Below are 19,456 nucleotides of genomic sequence, written 5' to 3'. Positions count from 1 at the left end.
CAGTGGCACTTGGAAAGAAGTGGAACCCCGCGGCGAGGCGTGGGGTGGAAGTGCAGCCCTGCCCCGCACCCAGCCCCGGCGAGGGGATGCGCCAGGGCCGCCGCGGTTGGCCCCTGGTGAGGGTTCGCTCCTGGCTGGAGGCTCCCGGCTGGGTTGTTCTCTGCTCGGCCGGCTTGGGGAGACGTGCCAGGGGTGACGGTGCCTCCCTGACCCCGGGGGCTGAGCCCTTCTCCTGGGGGTGCTGAGCACGCCGCAGCAGCTTTGCTCGCTGGGGCATCCTTCCCTGAGCCTCTGCCCTTCCTCAGCCCCGACCCTCCTTCCCGGTGCGAGGGAGGTGGGTGAACACAGCTGGTGGTGTTTGCTTTCCTTTCACGGGCCCCTGCATTTAAGCCCTATATAGCCCTGGTTGCTTGTTTACCTCTTCTGCACTATAATATGTAGTTATTCCTCTCCTCCCGTTCCTGGCGGAGATTTGTGGGTGGTCAGGACTCCGTTTATTACGTGCCTGTGACCGCTGTGGGTGCTCTCGGGGCTGGTGCCTCACAGGAGTGGTTTCACGTTGCCGGTGGCCGATGGTGACCCGGAGGGATGTTTGACACAAGCCTGCGGTGCGTCCCTGCGGGCCATTTGGAAATGCCACTTCCATCCATCGCACAGCATGTGCTACAGAGTTTGATCGTGTGGCACGGATCCAGGCACTTCATTTTAGAGCGATTTAAATATTCTTATTGCAGCTCTTTGCTAAACCACTGTAGCTCTGCCGTCGTACTCTGGCTGTCGTGCTTTGGCTGCAACTTTGCATTAATAAGAAATGATAAAGCCCTTTAAACCATTTAGGATTTTCTTAAACAGTTGGTCTATGGGCATCTGGTAATCACTGTCTTGTCACATTGCACTGCAGCATTTCCAGTCTTTTATTTTGTTCTAACAAGTGGTGGCGTTTTCACCAAGAACTGGTTTCTCAGAAATTTAAAAGGGAGCCTTGGGCTGAAACATGGTCCATGGAGAGTTCTTGGAACTAAAGGCAACTTCTCCCTCCCAGCTGCTTTATAAAAAGCTGCTCTTGTCCCTGCTGTGAGCATAAAGTTAACCAATTTCTACATGTGAAAAAGTAGAGAAGAGTGGGGGGGTTTGCCTGAGTTTTTTGTTGTGTGGGTTTTGGGTTTGGGTGTTGTTTTTTTTATAGGGATTTCCTCTATAGAAAGACAGCCAGGTCAATTAGGAAACTCTTAGGCAGAAAGCAATAAGAAAATAATTTCGGCAGGCATTTGCTACTAAGTCTCCAGTTATCAACTAAATGAGTCAAGGTTGGCTTTGTGACTAAAACACTGGCTTGCAACCTTTGCTCTGTGTCTCGGGGGAAGTGGCTACAGTGCAGATTTTTGAACTGAAGCACGTGTCTCAAGTTTTAAGTACTTACTGTCTGTTTTTTGTGTTCTTCAAGTCACATCTGAGGATGAGACTGAAGATGCACAGCTACCTCAGCTGATGTGTACGTGGTGGAGAGTATTCATTCTGAGTCTGTGCCCCTTCCTAGAAATGTTGCTTTTAACAAGTTGGCATTGAAACTGTGTTTGTATGCGCTGAATCTGAAGGAAAGCCTCTTTTTTCACTGTAGTTATCTGACTGGAAGATTTGGATATGGTTTGCCATCAGCAACAAGTAGTTGCTGCAGTCAGAGAGTTTATTGAAGAAAAGTAAAGGGGTTGCACATGATACCCCGTTAGTAAGGGTCAGTGAGCAGGATTTTCATGCTCCAGGGTGGGTTTGGGAATTTTGCTCCTGTGGAAGGAGGAGCAGAGGGAGCTTGGTGGGGAGGGACTGGAAGTAGCAGAAGCTGATACCTGGTCAGGAGACCTCTCCTTCCTCTAACATTTCCAAGGTACTGTCTTGCCAGAAATCCAAGCTCATCCCAGGCTGGGGCATGTCATGGCAGAAAATTTAAAGTTACTTGAGCACTGCTAACCTGTTTTTGTCTTTTTCATTTTGTTCCCCTTTGCTTCATCCTGGATGTCTAAAAGGACAGTTGGAACCAATAAATGAGGTGAGTTAATCTGATGATTCACTCTCTGCTCTGTCTCCTTGCTCCATCCTGAGGGGATTGTATCATATTTTCTGACTTTTTGCTGATGTCCTAGATATAAGTAATGCACCACATTTGGGACTGGTAATTTTTTTTTTCAATGTTCAGATTTTGTTTATGGAAAAAACTGTGTGTTTTACTGGAGCAAAAAGAAATGTTCCTGTGGAGAATTCCCTGCAGATCTGCATTCCTCAGAGGAACCCCCTTTGCATGGTGTGATAGTGCCCTTGTATCTGCCCACTCGTGAATACTGCAGATGTCTTAAGTATTTTAGGGTGATATCTATGTAGAACTTCTCACATGCTTTATTTCTTCAGCTTCTTAGGAACACTTCAAGGTCACATACAACCCTAAAGCAATTCGACCCTGGATGTGCATGCGCTGTGCTCTTGCAACTGCATGTCTCCCCCCCATGACTATGGAGCAATGCCCTTTATTAGCAGTGCCCTTGTGCTGCTTAATGAGCCTTCTTACGAACCGCCGAAGTTGAAGCTGGTGTGGGTGGGAAATGGGCTCAGGTTTGGCTTTTGGCTCCTCATGAAGCAAGCAGAGCTTTGAAATGGAGGGAAGGCTGTAGGAATGGCATGGGAATGGGGCAGCAGCCAGTTGCCCCTCTGATGGGGTGCTCACACCCCACGGTTGTAACAGCAGAGGAGCACTTTTCTGGGTCAAGTCACTTCTTTTAAGACAAATCATTGAAGGTTTTTCATTAAATTAATCATCATAGCAGAGGGGAGGCATGTGGATAGTGTGCTTTTGCTAATCCATTTTAGTGGCAAGTTTGTGGGGCTGTAATGCTGTATATGTATGGATATATAAATACTACGTACTGATAGATCTAGAGGGACAAAATGTGTTCACATTGCTGTGTTAATTAAATAGGCCCTCGCCGGATTAAATCGGATCTTCTGTTTTTAATTCCTCCTGTTGTACATTTGCTGATCTATTAGTTTGTTGATGTGCGTGAAAGAATAAGCGTGTTCCGGTCTAGCATATTGTCACACCATAGTGTTTTGTAAATCACCCTCTTGCCAACCTACATAATAATACATCACTACTAGAGGGAAATACCTGCGGTGAATGCTTATTTTCCTGCCTCGTTATGGCATCAGTGAAGTTGGGATGGTAACTGCATAGCACTTGTCTGTTGATATAGATGGAATAAATATAGTTCTTAATGTTCTGTTGCAGAAACACAAACATAAATACAGCTGAATGTTATTTCTCAATAGCTATTTGATGGGTTGTAATCTTGTACTTTGGTTTCCAATGGCTTCAGGGTCTGCTCGCTAGAATCTCGGATCTCTTGCTGTGCCGGTGGACTTGTAGAAATTGTTGTCAGAAGTGTTTCGACTGTAGCTGTTGTCAAACAAATGAAGATGAAGTTGAAATCCTGGGACCTTTTCCTGCTCAAACTCCAGCCTGGCTGTAAGTTTAGATGCACAATTTCCTAGCTTTAACCGAGGAGTAGGGCTGCTCAGCTGTCATGAGGGTATTGATACGAAATGGTGATAGGACATTCAGAGGATGCCATGTAGAAAAGAGGAACCTCCTGCTGAGGGTGGGAACATAGGCTGCTCAACAGCAAGATGTAAAAGGAGCAGCCCTGTTAGCTCAGATAGTAAGGTTAGTGTTTGTAAAACACTTTTCTGGTGGGTAAGACAAGTCATTTTGTAAGCTAGCATAGCAAGCTGATAATTGGTTTAGCTGTGTACCCTTTTCTAAAGATGGTTTTCATCTTCAGTCCTATTTTCTCTTCAAATGGACCAGCCCTTTGGAGCACCTCAACTTACCTGAAATGCTGATGAGGTTGTTTTGAAATATTTTCTTATCCTAGCGTGAAGGTGGTTATCATATAGGCAGATGAAAGGTGTACCTTGTACGTGCTCTAGAGGGGAAATTAATTTAAAGTTTCATTTAGCAAGATTTGATCTCCTGCATGATCTCAGTACTCTTTAAGATTTCCTCTTGAATCATTAAAGAACAACAGTGGCAGTGCCAGGTTTTATCTGGGGCTTTGATTAGTGTATTTGCAATCTATTACAAAGAAAGTCAGTGAAGTCTTCCCTGTTTTAATTCCTTTCATTTGGTAATCTGCAGCACAGAGGTGACCCTGTGGAGGCACCGGTGAAACCAGGAAGGGAGCAGAGGTCTCCTATCTTCTAGTGGCTGCTCTGTTGCCTTGGCTGGGCTGTCTTCTGTGAGAGTAGATCATTTGATGGACACAGCTTCAGTGTGTCCAGAAGCTGTGGCACAGAAGATGACTATTTAGTGCATCATATGATGCTCAGAATTTTGTACTTAGGCACTGAGATGATCAGTTAATTTTACCTACTCCTGTGAGTACCGACTGTTATTCGGTGTCAGGTCTGGAAGGTCCATGGCTTGGTGTTGCATGAATTAATTTGTCTTATGTTTAAATTGCAGTCTTGTCTATATACTCTTGAATCCAGGTAGAATAGGATGGTAGTTAGTACTGAAGCAGTAAAACCAGAGATGTTCAAGATGTGTTAGAGTGGTTTTTAAATGTGGAGCAGCATATTTAAGAGTCCAGAAATGGATTCACCTGCAATTAATGGGAAATGGAAACAAAATCAATGCTAAATAGGAAAGCATTGCGCACAGAAGAACACAGTGATGAGGTTGCAGTATTGGACATAGAAAGATTGCTGTGGGAACAAGTAGCTAGGCTTGTTGTGAGAGGATGCTTCCGAGTTTCTCTGGTGTGTTGAGGAGTGTAAGGGCCATCCTCTGTGTTTGGGGCTGTGGGGTGATTGTCCCATGGTGTAGTTTTTGATTGCTTGATCCTTCTGTCTGGCTGAAGGGTCATTGTAAGAACTGAAGCTCTGTTCTTCTTTTGATCTCAAAACTCGAATGTATGGTGACTTTGCAGATGAGCGGGACCTAGCCACAGGCAGAGAACACAGAGACCTTTGAACTCATAAAATGCTCTTTCCAGCCTGTATTGTTTTCTCCTATTCGTGCTCCATCTAAAAGCCTCTACAATTAATTTATTGGAATGGCCATAAGCAGGAAACAATGTGCTCTGAAAAAGAAAGCAAATTTCTTCAACTATGTTGCACTTTATGCTGCTCCTACTCATGCTAACAGCCCTGGGAAGGGTCCCCAGGACCCCGGCCTAGGTCATGTATCCATCTTTCCTTCCAGCCTCAGGCAGTCTGGTGCAGTTAGGGTCTCCCTGTTCTGCTGTAGTGCTGAGAGAAGGCGAATTCCCAGAGGTAATGCCTGAGAGGGGCAGCAGGAGCCGAGTAAGAGGACACATGAGAGAAGTAGCTTTGCTTTGTGAGGAGGCATAGATGCTGCCATGCCTTAGGATCTCTGGCACTGTTGCACATCCTGTGATCTCTTAAGGATGCCTTACTGCATTGATGTGGAAGCTGTAGGTGAGGCTTTGCTTGCTTGAAAAGGCTGTTGGCTCCTCTTCTTGAGTTGAGACGGGCCCAGGGTGGTGCCAGGGAAGACGGCGATGCTTTAAGCTTCCAGGGTGACTTTGTTGGAAAATACTGAGGGAACCCAAAAATGAGTCAGATGAGGAGGGCAAAGAGAGCAGAGGAGGTATGGAGAGAGAAAGGAGCAGAGGGGATGTGATTGAGAGGAGGGGAGGAGCAAATGAGCCTGTAGAGAAACACAAGTCTGGAAGACTGAGGAAAGGAGAGTAAAAAGCAGGAGGCAGAAATGGTGTATTTTGTTTGCTGATCAATAGGGGGGTCACACTTTTTCTGTGTGCAGGTTTAAGATGGAAATGAACCCATGCAGCATCTGCTGGCTCAGGTTTCAGAAGCCGAAGATTTCCGTTTTCATTGTGTTGATCTTCTACTCTTAAATCTCCACATACATTTTTGGAGGTGGGAAACAATATCTGGAGTTAGACATGTGCGCAGAATAAGAGTTTGAAATTGGTCTCAGAATAAGGTGTTTAATGGGTATGTTTTTAAGTTCTCAGAGATCTGTGTATACTAGTTGACCCCTTGTCCTTTTTTTTTTTTCCTTTTATTTTTAAAAAGGGGAGTTTTGTATTCATTGGAAACCCCTAAAATGGAAGATGGATTTGACACCACCATATTCTGCATTTAGATGCATGCACTGAATTTAGGAACAAATCAATTTATTGTATTCCCTGCTCACAGCCTGAAAGTGTTTTAAAAATAGATCTAGGTTTTCAGCTGAGATCTTTCCATCTTGTCACTTCTTCATGGGCCTGGGACACTGGTATAATGCAGAATGCAATTTGCTCCTTCCTCACCTGCTCACCCAGTCCCCAGGAGAAAACTGCTTTTATGGTCTTCATTGGCCTAGTAGCAAACATCCGAATGCCCGTGCTCAATAATCTATCCTTTATTTTTTGTCTGTGGGTTTTCCCTTTGGCAGCTCTCAGACACCTCATTGTCCTGGAAATTCAGGAGGGAACATTAAAACTGCAAGTTTAAGTGCTTCCTCTTGGGAAACTGTTGATTTTTCTCACTTTCTGAATTTTTTACAGTGGCAACTTAGGAACAAATTTCTTACTGAAATGAGTCTAATTGTATTGAACTGGATGCATGGTAGCTTCTTGTTATTTCATGAGGAGCATTTGCATCCTGGTCTTTGCAGAAATGGGCTGGGAACAAGAGCTTATGTTGGAGCTGCCCATTATGGAATATTCTACACAAACCCCAAAGATAAACGGTGTACACTCTGTGAGACTGAATTGAAATCAGAATGCAATTCCTCTTCCTAAAGGTTCAGATTAAACAGAAACAGAGCTGCTTTAACCAGAGCCAAAGTTTATTTGAGGAAAAATTATTGTGGCTCAGTAGCAATTTCCTTACTAAAGGTCATCTGTATGTTATTAACTCACTATTACATTTACTCATTGTAGAACATCTTTAATGCCTCTCTTCTGATTCCCTTTTCATCCTGCCTTCTCCTTCTGTGCATTTGCTTCTCAAACACAAGTATATCCAAATGCTACCTATGATTGTGTGGACCCGCATTTAGGCATGAAAAAGCTATTTGTGTTCCAAGTACTGATTATATGTCAAACCATGTGATTTTTGACTACCTTTAATGGGCTGCAGAGTTGTGCAAATACTGTATGCCACTTCTAGCGTAGGGTTTGGTTTTGGTTATTAGCAGACTTCTTTTAATGTGGATGAGTTGTGCGGCTCTGAAGTGGTGAGATTTGCATGGATCCTGCTGTGAACTTGGTGGGTTTGGATAAGAATTTCCAGTTTAAATCTATTTTATATTTGGGGGACCTTTTCTGCAAGTTTACTGCTTTTTGCAGAATATATTTATTTCTCTGCTCCAGTCATTGGTTACTAAAGCAAATGATTCAACATACTTCGTTTATACCCAGCTGAGCCATGCACGTAGAAAGGGTGAATTGGGAGGAAAACTCATGCAGTATTCTCCTTTGCTTTGCTCATTTCGTGCTGATGCTTTCCTTGTGATCCGCTGCTGTTTTTTGGAGTACTCTGTCTCGTGGATTAACCAAAAGGCTTATTTTGCCTAATGCACTACATGTGCCATTGTGTGATTTCATTTCCATCAGCAGCCGCTCCCCTCTGAACGTGGGAGACTTTATCTCCTTTAGTTGTTACTGTCTGCTCTTCTTTCAGTCAAGGCTGGGAGGTCCTGACTGCTTTTGTGAGCTCCTGTGGCTGTGACACATTGAGGTTTTTAACCAGAATGTTGTTTTATATGAAAACAAGACATAACACACACACACACAAACTGAAATGGCAATTACACCTGGATTTATTTATGATACCAGTCTTCTGTTGAGTCTTCTCAAAGATGCTACAGCTCTCATTGAAACTCGATTTGTTATTTAGATCCTGCCAACTTCTCTGCTCCCACTGAGACCCCTGGGCAGTAAAATTACTGTCTGGTGAGAATCAGAACCACCTCTGGTTTATAGACGTGAATAAAAAGCAGCCAGTTATTTTAAAAGTCATGTCAATAAACAGCTCTTAGTGAATTATTTTTATAAGATCAAGTTTTGAATCCTTAGTGGCATCCCTGCAAAGCAATATTTTACTGAGAGAGGTGTGTGGTAGGTTTGGGATGCCTGAGCATGGTGGTTTCCCATGCTGGTTCATTCCTAGTGAAGTCTGTGCTTCCAAAGTGTAGCTGTGAATTTACAGCAATAAGATACTGTTTGGGTTTTATGGTTTTTGTTTTGTCTTTCTTTTTTTCTTAAGAGACAAATATAATACATCTGATCAAGATCTGAGTCACACATGCCCGTGTGGCCTGTGTCGTGTTCTAATACTGATAAAACTCCATTTGAAAGACATGCAGAAATATAAAAGAATCTGGTTTTTTACACAGGTCTGAAGTCAGTTGCTCAGCCTTTTGCTTGCCAGATAGATCAGGAGATACCCCGCAGCATCCAGGGATGTGCACCCAAGATTAGACCCAGAATACCAGAATGCATTTTTATTCTGTATATATTCATTTTACTGGGTTGAATCACCCAAAGGTCTCTTTTATAACAGGATAAGCAGCCAAAATGAGGACAAAGATGGAGACTCTGATAATACAATCAGTGAGCTGCCTCCCACTCTTCAGGATGTTTCCCCTGACAGAAGGCGGTCGTCTTCAGATGCATCACGGTCCACTTACAGCCTCACGAGGCGGATTTCAAGTAAGGTCGTCCTTCCAGCATTAATGTAATTCTTGTGGGGAAGAAAATCAAACTGTAGTGCTTGCTCTTTCATCTTTTAGACAGGGAATCAAGTCAAGTTGAAGGTACATTGGTAAAAATCTCATCCTGTCTGCAGGAACACAGTGGCAGGGGCCAGCCCTCTTTTTATTGCTGAAGCATATGCATGATAATTCCGTGTGAAAAGGGACGGGGCAGGGGGGAAAGTGTAGCTGAGCTTGCACTTCAGTGTAACTAAGGGTGCTATTTATTGTTGGCAATGTAACGGTGAAAAGTCCCACCGGGGAGCCTGCTGCGCTGGGCGTTGTGCAGGCCCAGAACAGCTGTACCCAAAGAAGCACAAGTTGACTTGCACCTGTAATGGCTTCAGTTGAGTTTCTAACAATCATATCTGTGCATTTCTCTTGTTTAGGTTTAGAGTCGAGGAGGCCAAGTTCTCCGTTAATTGACATTAAACCTATCGAGTTTGGAATAATAGGAGCTAAGAAAGAAATAGTTCAGCCAACTATCCTGCGAAAAACCTATACCCCAGATGACTATTTTAGAAAATTTGAACCACGACTGTACTCTCTTGACTCAAATAGCGATGATATGGACTCCTTGACAGATGAGGAGATCTTATCAAAGTATCAGCTGGGCATGCTGCATTTTAGCACGCAGTATGATCTGTTGCATAATTATCTAATAGTGCGAGTCATTGAGGCTAAAGATCTGCCTCCTCCAATTTCTTACGACGGTTCAAGGCAAGACATGGCTCACTCCAACCCCTATGTGAAGATCTGCCTTCTTCCTGATCAGAAGAACTCCAAGCAGACCGGAGTGAAACGCAAAACTCAGAACCCAGTGTTTGAAGAGAGGTACACATTTGAAATCCCCTTTTTAGAAGCCCAGAGAAGAACTCTGCTTTTAACCGTAGTGGATTTTGACAAATTCTCCCGCCATTGTGTTATTGGCAAAGTGTCAATGCCCTTGAGCGATGTAGACCTTGTGAAAGGTGGACACTGGTGGAAAGCCCTTGTGCCTAGTTCTCAGGTAACAGAATTTATCAGATTATTGCCACGATTTTTCTCGCTGCTTTTCTGTGTGGTTCCGTTGCTTGTTGACAAGTAACGTGGCTTCTAATTAGTTATTGTCATCTTGTTAATACAGCATCTGCTGGGCTGAAATAATGTGGGCCTCTTACTGGTCTTATAACTAATACTGTGAGGTAGAGGAACTGTCTTTCATGCTCAAAGAAGGTGGCATGACAAAAGATCCTGTGTCAGCTTTAATGAGAACAATTCAAGACAGTTTTCGAAGTCTGCACCTTTTGGAATATCTTTCTTGTCACTGCAGTGACCTGCATCCATTCCCAGACACTGCAGTGACACTGTCCTGTCTAGGTCACTCCTGTGGTTGTTAACTTGACTCTGCTTTAGGGACATGAGGGGAACCACTGGTGCTAGTTCAGTAATGATTTGATTCAATGAAGTGTATAGGAGATAAAATCTCTACAGACTTGTGGCATAGTGCATGAGCAAAAAATTGCAAGGTAGTGATGGATTTCTTTTGGTCATGTCCCTGAAGGAAATAAACTTGCCATAGATTTTGTCTGATGTAAGTGGCACGTTGCACGCGTGCAAGTTTGAGCACGTGTTTTGGACTAGATTGAACCGTCCAGTGGGATGGGAAGAGAAGATGCAGAGGGTCTGTGTGCTTCCATGTCTGCTCTCAGGGAAGGGCCCTGGTCAGCGCCACCTCCTTGCCAGCCAGGAAAAGAGCTGTTCAATGGAAAGGTCTGAGCTTTGCAACCAGGAACGGGGGTTAGCTACCAGCTTTGCTACTAGCAGTGTCACCCATGTAGCTAGAGGCACAGGACCCTGTAAAAAGCCAAGCTAAGAGTGCAGCATGAGCAGCATCTCATGTGTTTGTGCTGAGGACAGGAATGCCACTTGAGGTTGGTGTAACAGAGTTGTCTCTCCCGGTTCCTTGCCAGCTCTTGGATTGCAGTTTCTAAGTTTAGAGCCTTTGCTAAATCAAAACCCTGAGTGAACTTGGATGGTTCACATTTTTGATTTTTATGTGGTCACAAAAAGAGTGGCATAGTCAGAGTTATTAGATGAGATGAACAGTAAATCATTGACTTCACTGCTGATTTACGGTGTGGGTCCAAGAGTCTGATTTGGAGTGGAAACTTGTGATCAGACAAGTGGAAGTGTGGAAGTAAAATGCACTGAGCAGTATTTGTATATGAAGCCAGCCGGGTCTCTGACCCTGCTTTGCCCCTTCTCTGTGTTCAAAGGGGCTGAGAGTGCTTTTACGTCTTGCTCAGACCTCTGCAGTGTGTAAGGCAGGAGAAGATCAAGACCTCTGATAACTGCAAGAGATCCCAAGTAGATTTGCTGTAATAGAAGTAGGAGAGTTACAGGATTAGCCAGAACTATGTTCAGGCAAAAAGGAAACTTTTGGAAGTAATGCACAAGTCAAAACTGTGGGGCCTCTGAGCTTGTCTTTATGTAGGACATCATACCAGTGGGATCTGCTTTGCTCGGTAGAGTGGCTGTGTTACAATGCAGTTCATCAGGAAAATGAACAAGGACAGATATTTCTGGGCACCCCTCACTGTCTGGGCCTTTTCCCCAAATGTTTTTTTATAAATGACTGCAACAACTTATTTTTTGGTGTGATTCATCATGGGCTCTGCATTGTGTATCTGAGGACAGAGCTCTCCTCTTTGCATCCCGTTATCCTCCCGCGATTCACACCATGCAGCCTTGCTTCCCCCCCTCCTCTGCTTTTGCATGATAGATACTTCTCTGTGTTATGTATCTCTTTATTAGTAACATGGATTCATTCCACAGCTAATACAGACCTTGATTAGACAAGATCATCTCTGCCTTCACGTGCCAAGCTCAGAGCCAGCCCTTCCTCCCACCCTCGCCAAAGTTTCATTGAAAGCTTCTGCTGTTTTCAGCAGTGCTGCCTGCTTCACCAGAATTCAGGATAAATTATTTATGCAGAAATTGGCTTTTCTGGTGTTTATAAAAGGAAGAAGAAAAAGAGAAAACTCCATTTAAATGGGCAGGCCTAAGCTTACAAGCCTTCTGCATTTATCTGCTTGCTATTGTATGGGAAAACTTAGTTTAAGCAAAAAGTCCTTCACACCTTCATTTATAAAGTACTTCCTTGTTCTTTTTACCTTAGCTGGCAGACTGCAACTGCAAAGAGAACAACAGTACTTGCACTAGGACATCCAGGGAGGGTGTTTGGTATCATCATTGTGTGTTTTCCCAGTGATAACATTTTTAAAGTTCATTGAATGAGGTTCATTGAATGAAATTCATTCAATTTAAAGTTCATTGAATCCTGGAAGAAGTAAAACAATAAAGTTTATTACTTTGAAAAACTGCATTTCACTGTTTCAGTAACAGTGGTGCTTGTGCGAGAAATTTATGAGTTTTTCTGATTGCTAGTTAGAAGGTTCTGCCTGGAATGATATATTTGACATGTTGACTTTTTTTTTTATACTTTTAACTTTTTTTGCTTGATTTGTTGAGGGACAGACAGCCTTTATTAGTTTCTTGTTGGATTGAACCTGAGTCTGCTGAAGTGTACTTTGTGTTGTGAGATCGTGGTAGACGGAGACAAGAAAATCTACATGCAGTAGCGTTTTATTTTGCAGAAGGTGTCCTCGAATTCTGGAGAACAGTGCAAAGCTGCTATGGTGCAGTCCTGATGGTTAGGCGATGAAAATTTGCCAGGCTGGGTTGGCTGCCCCAGGGCTCTGACACAGAGCAGCAGCTGGCAGCAACACCCCCCCAGTGATAAAGCTAGTGTTGGAGAAAATGCTGAAGCAGATGCTTGAAAAACCAGTAACAGGAGGGAGAGAAAAATAGACAGTCATAGATGTGATATGTAAAGATAAAAGACACAAAATACATGATTTTTTTTTTTTTACTGGCATTTATAGACAGAAACATCATGAGCTGGAGAGATGGAGGAAAGTGAATCCAGATGGCAGGAGCTGTGGAGAAGGTTTTCTCTTCATACCAGTGGGAGTGGGATGGGGTAAGCTATGTGGAAGGTCAGAGAAAGTGGCCTAAATGGTATCGGCTGAGATGAACATCTGTTTTGCACTTGCTGCATCCACCTGGAGCCATTGCCATAGAGTGCTGATAAAGTCAGGTGCTGAGTCCTTGTCCTGCCGTTACGCTGAGCCCCATCAAGCCCAGAGCTGGGACACTGCCTTAGTACAGGACTGTGCCAGCACAAGTGAGACCTGCTAAAGAAGATGGGGGATGACAGCAGTCCTTTGGTGCATGTGATGTCGGGGGGGGACAGGTGGGCTTCTCCCAGACTGAGGAATGGTCCAGCTTCTGCAGCCAACAGCTCCATTGTTTCCACTGTGAGCTGGGCCAGGATAAGCTCCTTAGGCCTGTGGATGGGATGTACAGCTCCTCAGTGGGTGAAAGCCCATCGTCATTACTTGCAGAATATCTTCATTACCACCTCATGGAGTTGCTTGTTACCTGACAGCCTGAGAACTTCCCCGGGGTGTATCGAGGCGGGCTGTGCAGCGTTGCTGTGCTTGTTCTGTCTGGGTTGTCGGAGAACCCGAATAGAGGTGAGCACCATGCTGTCCTCTCAGCCCTAAGGAATCGGTACAATAAACCACTTGATGCTAAGCTTCAGGCAAAAGACTGTACCTGTGCATAAGTGCTTTTTTAGTTTGGCTCGTGCATTGAACTCTTAGGGGAACTGAGTCCAAAGCGGAGGCACGGGGGAGCTGCCGTTCAATGGATCACCAGAGCCTGCAGCTAAGCAGAAGGACTTATTCCTTGTAGAAAATGTCAGTGCAGGTATTGCCAAATTCTTTGTCCTTGGTAGTTCTGGGAGGCTTTTTCTTGCAGGGTAATTAATGTGTTCCAAAGCACAGTAGCTACTTGTGGAGTAGCTTGAGTCCAGTCCCCATAGGAACACTCTGCGCTCCTTAAATGTGTGTGGCTTTGCTTAATTACCATGAATGAAGTTGGCAGGCCTTGCTGTAGCTGGGCTCAGATTCACACATTTCACCGTTAAGATTAATTCTGAAACACATGTTCAGGACCCCAAATTTTATTGACATATGATTCATTTCTCTTTTGGCAGATTTGAGTGGGCAGGAATAAATGTTTTAGACCAGCAGTAATGAGAGCTTGGAGATCATTCTGCAAAACAAAAATTGCCTGGTCGTGGTGGGAAAATAGCATAAAAATTCCTTCTCACCTCAAATTAAGCCATTTTTATAATAGAGGGAGTATGTATTGGACTTGCTCTTTAAACTTTGTACTATGATTGCACTAGAATGAGCTGTCAGTTTTTTACGTTCACAATGGTATGTGCTCCACAAATGAAGTGGCTTTGCTGTGACAAGTCTCTGCAATTTTTTGATTCCCATCTCAGGGATAAGCCTACAACAAGTACTGCACTGTTGTTATTGCCGTGCCTTGGTTGGGAAGGAAAAGAGAGAAATGAACTTGAAATTCTGGTAATGATTCCTTTCAGAGCATTCCTCTTGGGTGCTACGTTGAATTCTGCCCCGCAGCCAGGTGGTTACAGTGTGTGGCTTGGAGGGTGCCAGTTGTGCATGTACCAGGTTTGTTCCTGGTACCCTTGTTCCTTGGCTTATCCATGGCAGCCCTGAGAAGGAGCCATCCTTGAGGAATGTGGATGATGTCTAGCATTTGGTAGCACAGTGTATTATTGAAAATGATGCCTGTGCCTGTCTCTTGTACAGGCATAAAGCATTGGACAGGGAGAGACTTGGTTCAGAGAGTTGGCACAACAGTCGACTGTGTGTGTCAGTGTGGAACGGGGGTCCATGTTCCTGAGTGTCATGGGAAATTAAATATGAAAGTGAATGTTGTCAAGGCTTTTTCCTTTTCTTCTTCTTTTTTCTTTTTTTTTTTTTTTCTATCCAAAAGCTGAACATGGATTGGTTATGTTGGGCTATGCTTGCTCATTAACAGGATGTTAAAATCAACCTGTCAGTTTACCTCTGTCCAGCAGGAGAGATGCTCAGGGCAAAGGCTGGCTGGAGGCAGGGTGCCACCACCCTGCAGGTCACTAGACTTGAGGGAACTGTGATGGGATGCTGGGATGGATGTCTGTCTGTCATGATGACAGTTTTTGGCTCTTAACCTGTGGTTTGTTGTCATATTTTGGCTTATGATATTCTAACATCTTTCACTCTGTATCTTTATTTTTTCCACACATCCATTTTGTTTTGGTTTGTTTTTTTACCCCCATTTCCTTTTCCAGTCTTTAAAGCTCCAGCACTGAGAAACTTTTCTTCTTGATCTTTTTCTCTGCTTTATCCTTATCTGTCTCTTCTGCTTCCAGCTGCCATCTTGGTCACTTCATCCCTTCCCCCCTGTGCTGTTCACTCGCCCTTGCTGCAGAGGACTAGGATGCTCTGGGGTGTATTTTGCTGAGGAGGAGCCCAGAGGAGGGGTTGGTGGGGATTGTGGGCAGGACCTCTCCGTGGGAAATCTTCTTCCCAAAGATCTTTGCACTGGAGAGGCTTTCTCATGGCCATCCAAACTGATGCAAAGCCAGTTAGACTTTAGAGAGGGGATTTTGTGACTCTTTTCGTCATACATCTGCTCGGCATCTGTTACATAGTTAACACTGTTCTTACCCATTGGTAAGTTTTTTGGTTTGTTTTGGGTTGGGTTTTTTTTTTTTCAGATTCTGGTCCTTAATAGCTTAGCCTTCTTGAAATGATTGCTGTGTGTCACAGGATGCTGTAGAAAGCCTGTTAGAGCAAACTGTTCTAAACCATCAGTTTTTTAATGTGCCTGGAGGTACCATCAGAGATAACCTTGAGGAGAAAAATCAATCTGAAACTTCATTAGGGGCGTTGCATAGATGTCTGTGCTGATGTAATGTGCTCTGGTTCCTGTTGGGAATCGGGAGGGTTTCAGCTGCAGAATTTTGCTGGTGTTGTAGCAATGCACAGCAAACAGTCTGGGGGGTCTGTGAGGGAAGAATTGCCCTGATCCAGACAAGATGTGCAAATGACATTAATTAAAAACTCCTTTTCCCTTGCGGTAGCCTCTTTGTGTTTCAGAGATGACAGAAAAAAACCCAAACTTCACATGTGTCTGGTTCAACCCAAACAGTACTGCAGAAGGTTCTGGATCGCAAATGAGCCGAAGGCTGCACATCCAAACCACTGGCTGTGTAACACAGCTGCAGAGAGGAACAGCCAGAAGTGAAATGTTAATCAGAGCTTCAGGAGAGTCGGACATCCCAGACTTGGTGTCACTCCGGCACCTCATCAAACAGGAAATTGCTTTTCCAGGATCATCTGGGATCTCGGCACAAATCAGTGCATCATCAGCATAATAATGGCAACTAAAATGATGCCTTTGCACGGCTGTGCCTGAGGGGCACCTCTGCACACTGTGTTCTGTGAACAAAATAGTAGGGCGAAACCAACAGCATTTTAGTTTCCTGATGAAAAGACCTAGGAAAAGTAAAATTCAGGTGCTTCCGTTTGCTGTGGCAGATGAGGTGCTCATGACACCTCTTAGGCATAAACTGCATCCCTCTTCTCAGCTCAGCCCCTATGTGAGTCTGAGGTTTGAGGAGGCTCCAGTGTGTGGCAGAACAAAAGCCATGCTTCTGTGCCTGCAGTCCCCTAGCAGAAAGTGTCTTAGGCTGCTGCTGACAAAGATGCCTGTAAACAAGGTGATGGGCACAGGGGCCAGTGGTTGTGGCAGCACAGAGTGTTGCCAAGGTGCAGGTGGGTCCATGAGCTGGGGGAGCATCTTGGGCGGCTCCTGTGGCCCTACGGGCCACCCAAGGCCTCTATGGCCACTCATCCTTCCCTGAGCTGAGTCTCCTGCCTGCCCTGTGGCAAAAAGCCTCCTGTTTCTTCATCGTGTAGTGGACCTCGTTGTGCTCCCTGGTTATCTCCCTTTTGCCCACTGAGCCAGTGAGCCCATTAAGCCGCAGCTCTGCCTGCATCCTCATCTTCATCTCTGACACAAGCTGTGCTACCGGTGTGTCTTGTTAGCAAGACCATCACATCAGCAAAGGTACACTGCAGTGTGAGCTTGGGGAAAGCAGGGGGAACTAAAACCTGAGGAGGTTGCGTTGTACCTCGGGCTTCTTGAAGGAACCTATTAATTCTTTGCTTGTTTGCTAATGATGACAGGTGAGCAGAGAACAGGAGAAAGTTAGCAAGTGTGGTGCCGCACAGCATGGTGGAGGTAGTGCTGCTCTGATGTGCCAGGGAGGAACCTGTGGTAGCTGCTGGCCACTGATTAGTTTTCTTGAGTGCTTTATGTCCCCTCAGGCACTGTGGCAGGATTTGAAGCATGTTTCCTAGATCCTTGTGGCTAAGCTAGAAATAATGCATTTATAAGATCAGAGACAGTTCACTGCTCGAGTTAAGTGTCTTGAAAAGGCTGAGTCACTTGTATGGGGAGGTGAGCTATCCAGGGATCTGGGTTTCCTTCTGAAAACACCTTTTACAATCGCTGCAAACACTGCTGGTGCTCTGCCTACAGGATGCTTTCTTGCTGGCTCTGGGCACACCCATCCTGCCGTGGTCTCTCTGCCTTGGACCGTATGTTGCTTCCCTTAAAATAATTAGCAGAAATCTGGGCATGCTTGAAAAACATTAAGGGGTAGAAGGTGATACTGAGGTTTGGGGAATTTAGGCCTGATCTGAGACTCACTAAAGCTGGTGGTAGTCTGTCTTCTGACTTCAGTGGGTCACGCTGACAGAGTATAGCATTTTATATCGCACCTTACTCAAATTTAAGCCCAGATAGTAAAAAAGATTTTTCGAGAGGTGGCAATATCCTTCTTAGGTTTAGATCCTATGTAAAATCAGGATTTAGCTTTCCCTTTATGTATCAGAGGCTCGTGAGTTGTGTGATGGTTACTTTACAGTGGCTCCTTCGGTAAGCTCTGCAGGGGTTATGGGACACGGTGTGGGGAGGGTTCAGGTGCGGATAGGTGCCTGGTTCTCCTGCCTGTGCCTCGGTGGGTGTTATGTACCCAGTCTGATATTGTCAGTGTGCAACATGGGGTCATTTTTAAAAATGGAGCGTAAACATAAATGTGTCAGAAGCATGGAGATCTGCCTTCCCTTGCTGAGCTTCACTGCTTCTCCCTGATCCAAGGAAGCCCCTTAGTTCCTGCAGATCAACAGGTCAACAGCTTCCACCAACAGACAAATCAAGAAGTAATTACCCCAAATTTTATTGTGGATTTTCAGCATTCTAAGCTTGAGGGGACTTGAAAGGTCCAATATCCCTGCCCAGTGCCAGCTTGCCTCCTGGTTGCACCAGAAGTTTGGTATCTGCAGCTGGAGCTGTTTGATTGCCTCTTCCCAGCAGGTAATAACATCAGTAATTGGTTTCCTAATTTGTGCTCTCCAAATGTACCTGAATTTCTAGGAATTAAAGCCTGCATGAAACCTGACGTAGCAGTGAATGCAAGTGGAAGTAGGACTGCATATGTTAGAAATGTTGTTGATATGTTATAAAAAATGAGCCGGGATTGAGGGGTACCTCAGGTGGATCCTGTTGTGGATGGCTTTGTGGGCACTTCAGTATTTTGTTACTGTCCTGGTAGTAGATTTAGAAGTCACCGGCTGTTCTTGATGATAAATCTACCTTCAGGCTATTCCAGCCACAGACCCAAGAAGATGTTTTGGGGAAAATCAAACCACAGATGATGGTTTAAATTAGATAGATGTTTAAATCATCTTGGATGTGATACTCTTAATTAGGTCCTTATGTTGTGCAACCACTGGGCACAGCAGTCTATGTAGGTATGGTTTGACCTCGTAAAAATTGTGAGCACCATGTGTATATTGGGTCAGGTTTGTGTTGGGGAATGGCTTTCTGATGGAAAGGGCTTGAAATATCTGTTGAACATAACTGTGATACAGGAGTTGGCAAAGGCTCACAGGAGAGGCTACCTTCTCAGTGAGGCAAAACCACTGTAGCTGCAGAAGAACATGCATGTGGTGAATGTGAGTATGTGTGCTGTGTAGCCATATACTGCCACATAATGTGACCCAAGAGATGCTGTGACAAAAGGACTGTGGTGTAAGAAATGAGATGCTTTTTCTCATGGGGGCGAGGGGCTGTGGGGAAGGTCAGGCAGAAGGTGGGCCAGCTTGGGGTGGATGCTGCTGTGTTGGCTCTGAAGCTGGCTCCGGGGGCAGTGAAGTGTGCGAGGAGGGCATGTGGGTTTGCCTTAGGATTCCATGATGTAGGTCCATGCTTTTTGCCCAGGGGCTGAGTCAGGGTGTTGCTGTACTTGCAGCCTTCGCCCTGTTCCCTGCATGGTGCTTCCCTTGTCCTTTGCTCATTAAAGGGTTAAACCCAGAGGGGTTGCTTTGCCAGCTCCTGAAACGCAGAGACATTTGGTGTGAAATCTGGCAGCCTGTTGCCACGTTTTCTGTGGAAAGACAAAAAAGGTATATTGGATTAAACTGAATTGTATTATGTAGCATTTGAGGTGCCGGACTTCCTCAGCCTGCCACCTGCTCCGGTATGCTGTGCACGTCCTGCTGCCTTCACCGAGAGTAGTCAGCAGGAACAGGAGAGGAGAGGGAGTGCCTTGGAGGAAACTTTTAATACCATTACCTGATATCAGTTTTAGTGCTTGGCTTGTTAGGTGAGGAGCTGAGTGGCCTGCCCTGAGCGGGAGCTGTT

At 44.8% G+C, this 19,456-nt stretch overlaps 1 protein-coding gene across 1 annotated transcript in view; it reads left to right on the top strand.

Moving 5' to 3' along the window:
* Positions 1-86: 86 nt before the first annotated feature.
* SYT17 (synaptotagmin 17) overlaps positions 87-19,456 on the top strand; it is a 38,567-nt gene continuing 19,197 nt past the window's right edge. The window contains exons 1-6 of the mRNA XM_026859145.1: positions 87-116; positions 1,832-1,882; positions 2,027-2,044; positions 3,363-3,511; positions 8,587-8,735; positions 9,166-9,785. Of these exons, the coding sequence (XP_026714946.1) occupies positions 87-116; positions 1,832-1,882; positions 2,027-2,044; positions 3,363-3,511; positions 8,587-8,735; positions 9,166-9,785 (1,017 nt within the window). The remainder of the gene's footprint in view (positions 117-1,831; positions 1,883-2,026; positions 2,045-3,362; positions 3,512-8,586; positions 8,736-9,165; positions 9,786-19,456) is intronic.

The sequence above is a fragment of the Athene cunicularia genome, assembly GCF_003259725.1.
Source record: "Athene cunicularia isolate RWA chromosome 14 unlocalized genomic scaffold, athCun1 chr14_part1, whole genome shotgun sequence".
NCBI classification, from domain to species: Eukaryota; Metazoa; Chordata; class Aves; order Strigiformes; family Strigidae; genus Athene; species Athene cunicularia.
Note: the sequence above shows the minus strand (reverse complement) of the source record. Positions and strands in the feature narration are given on the sequence as shown.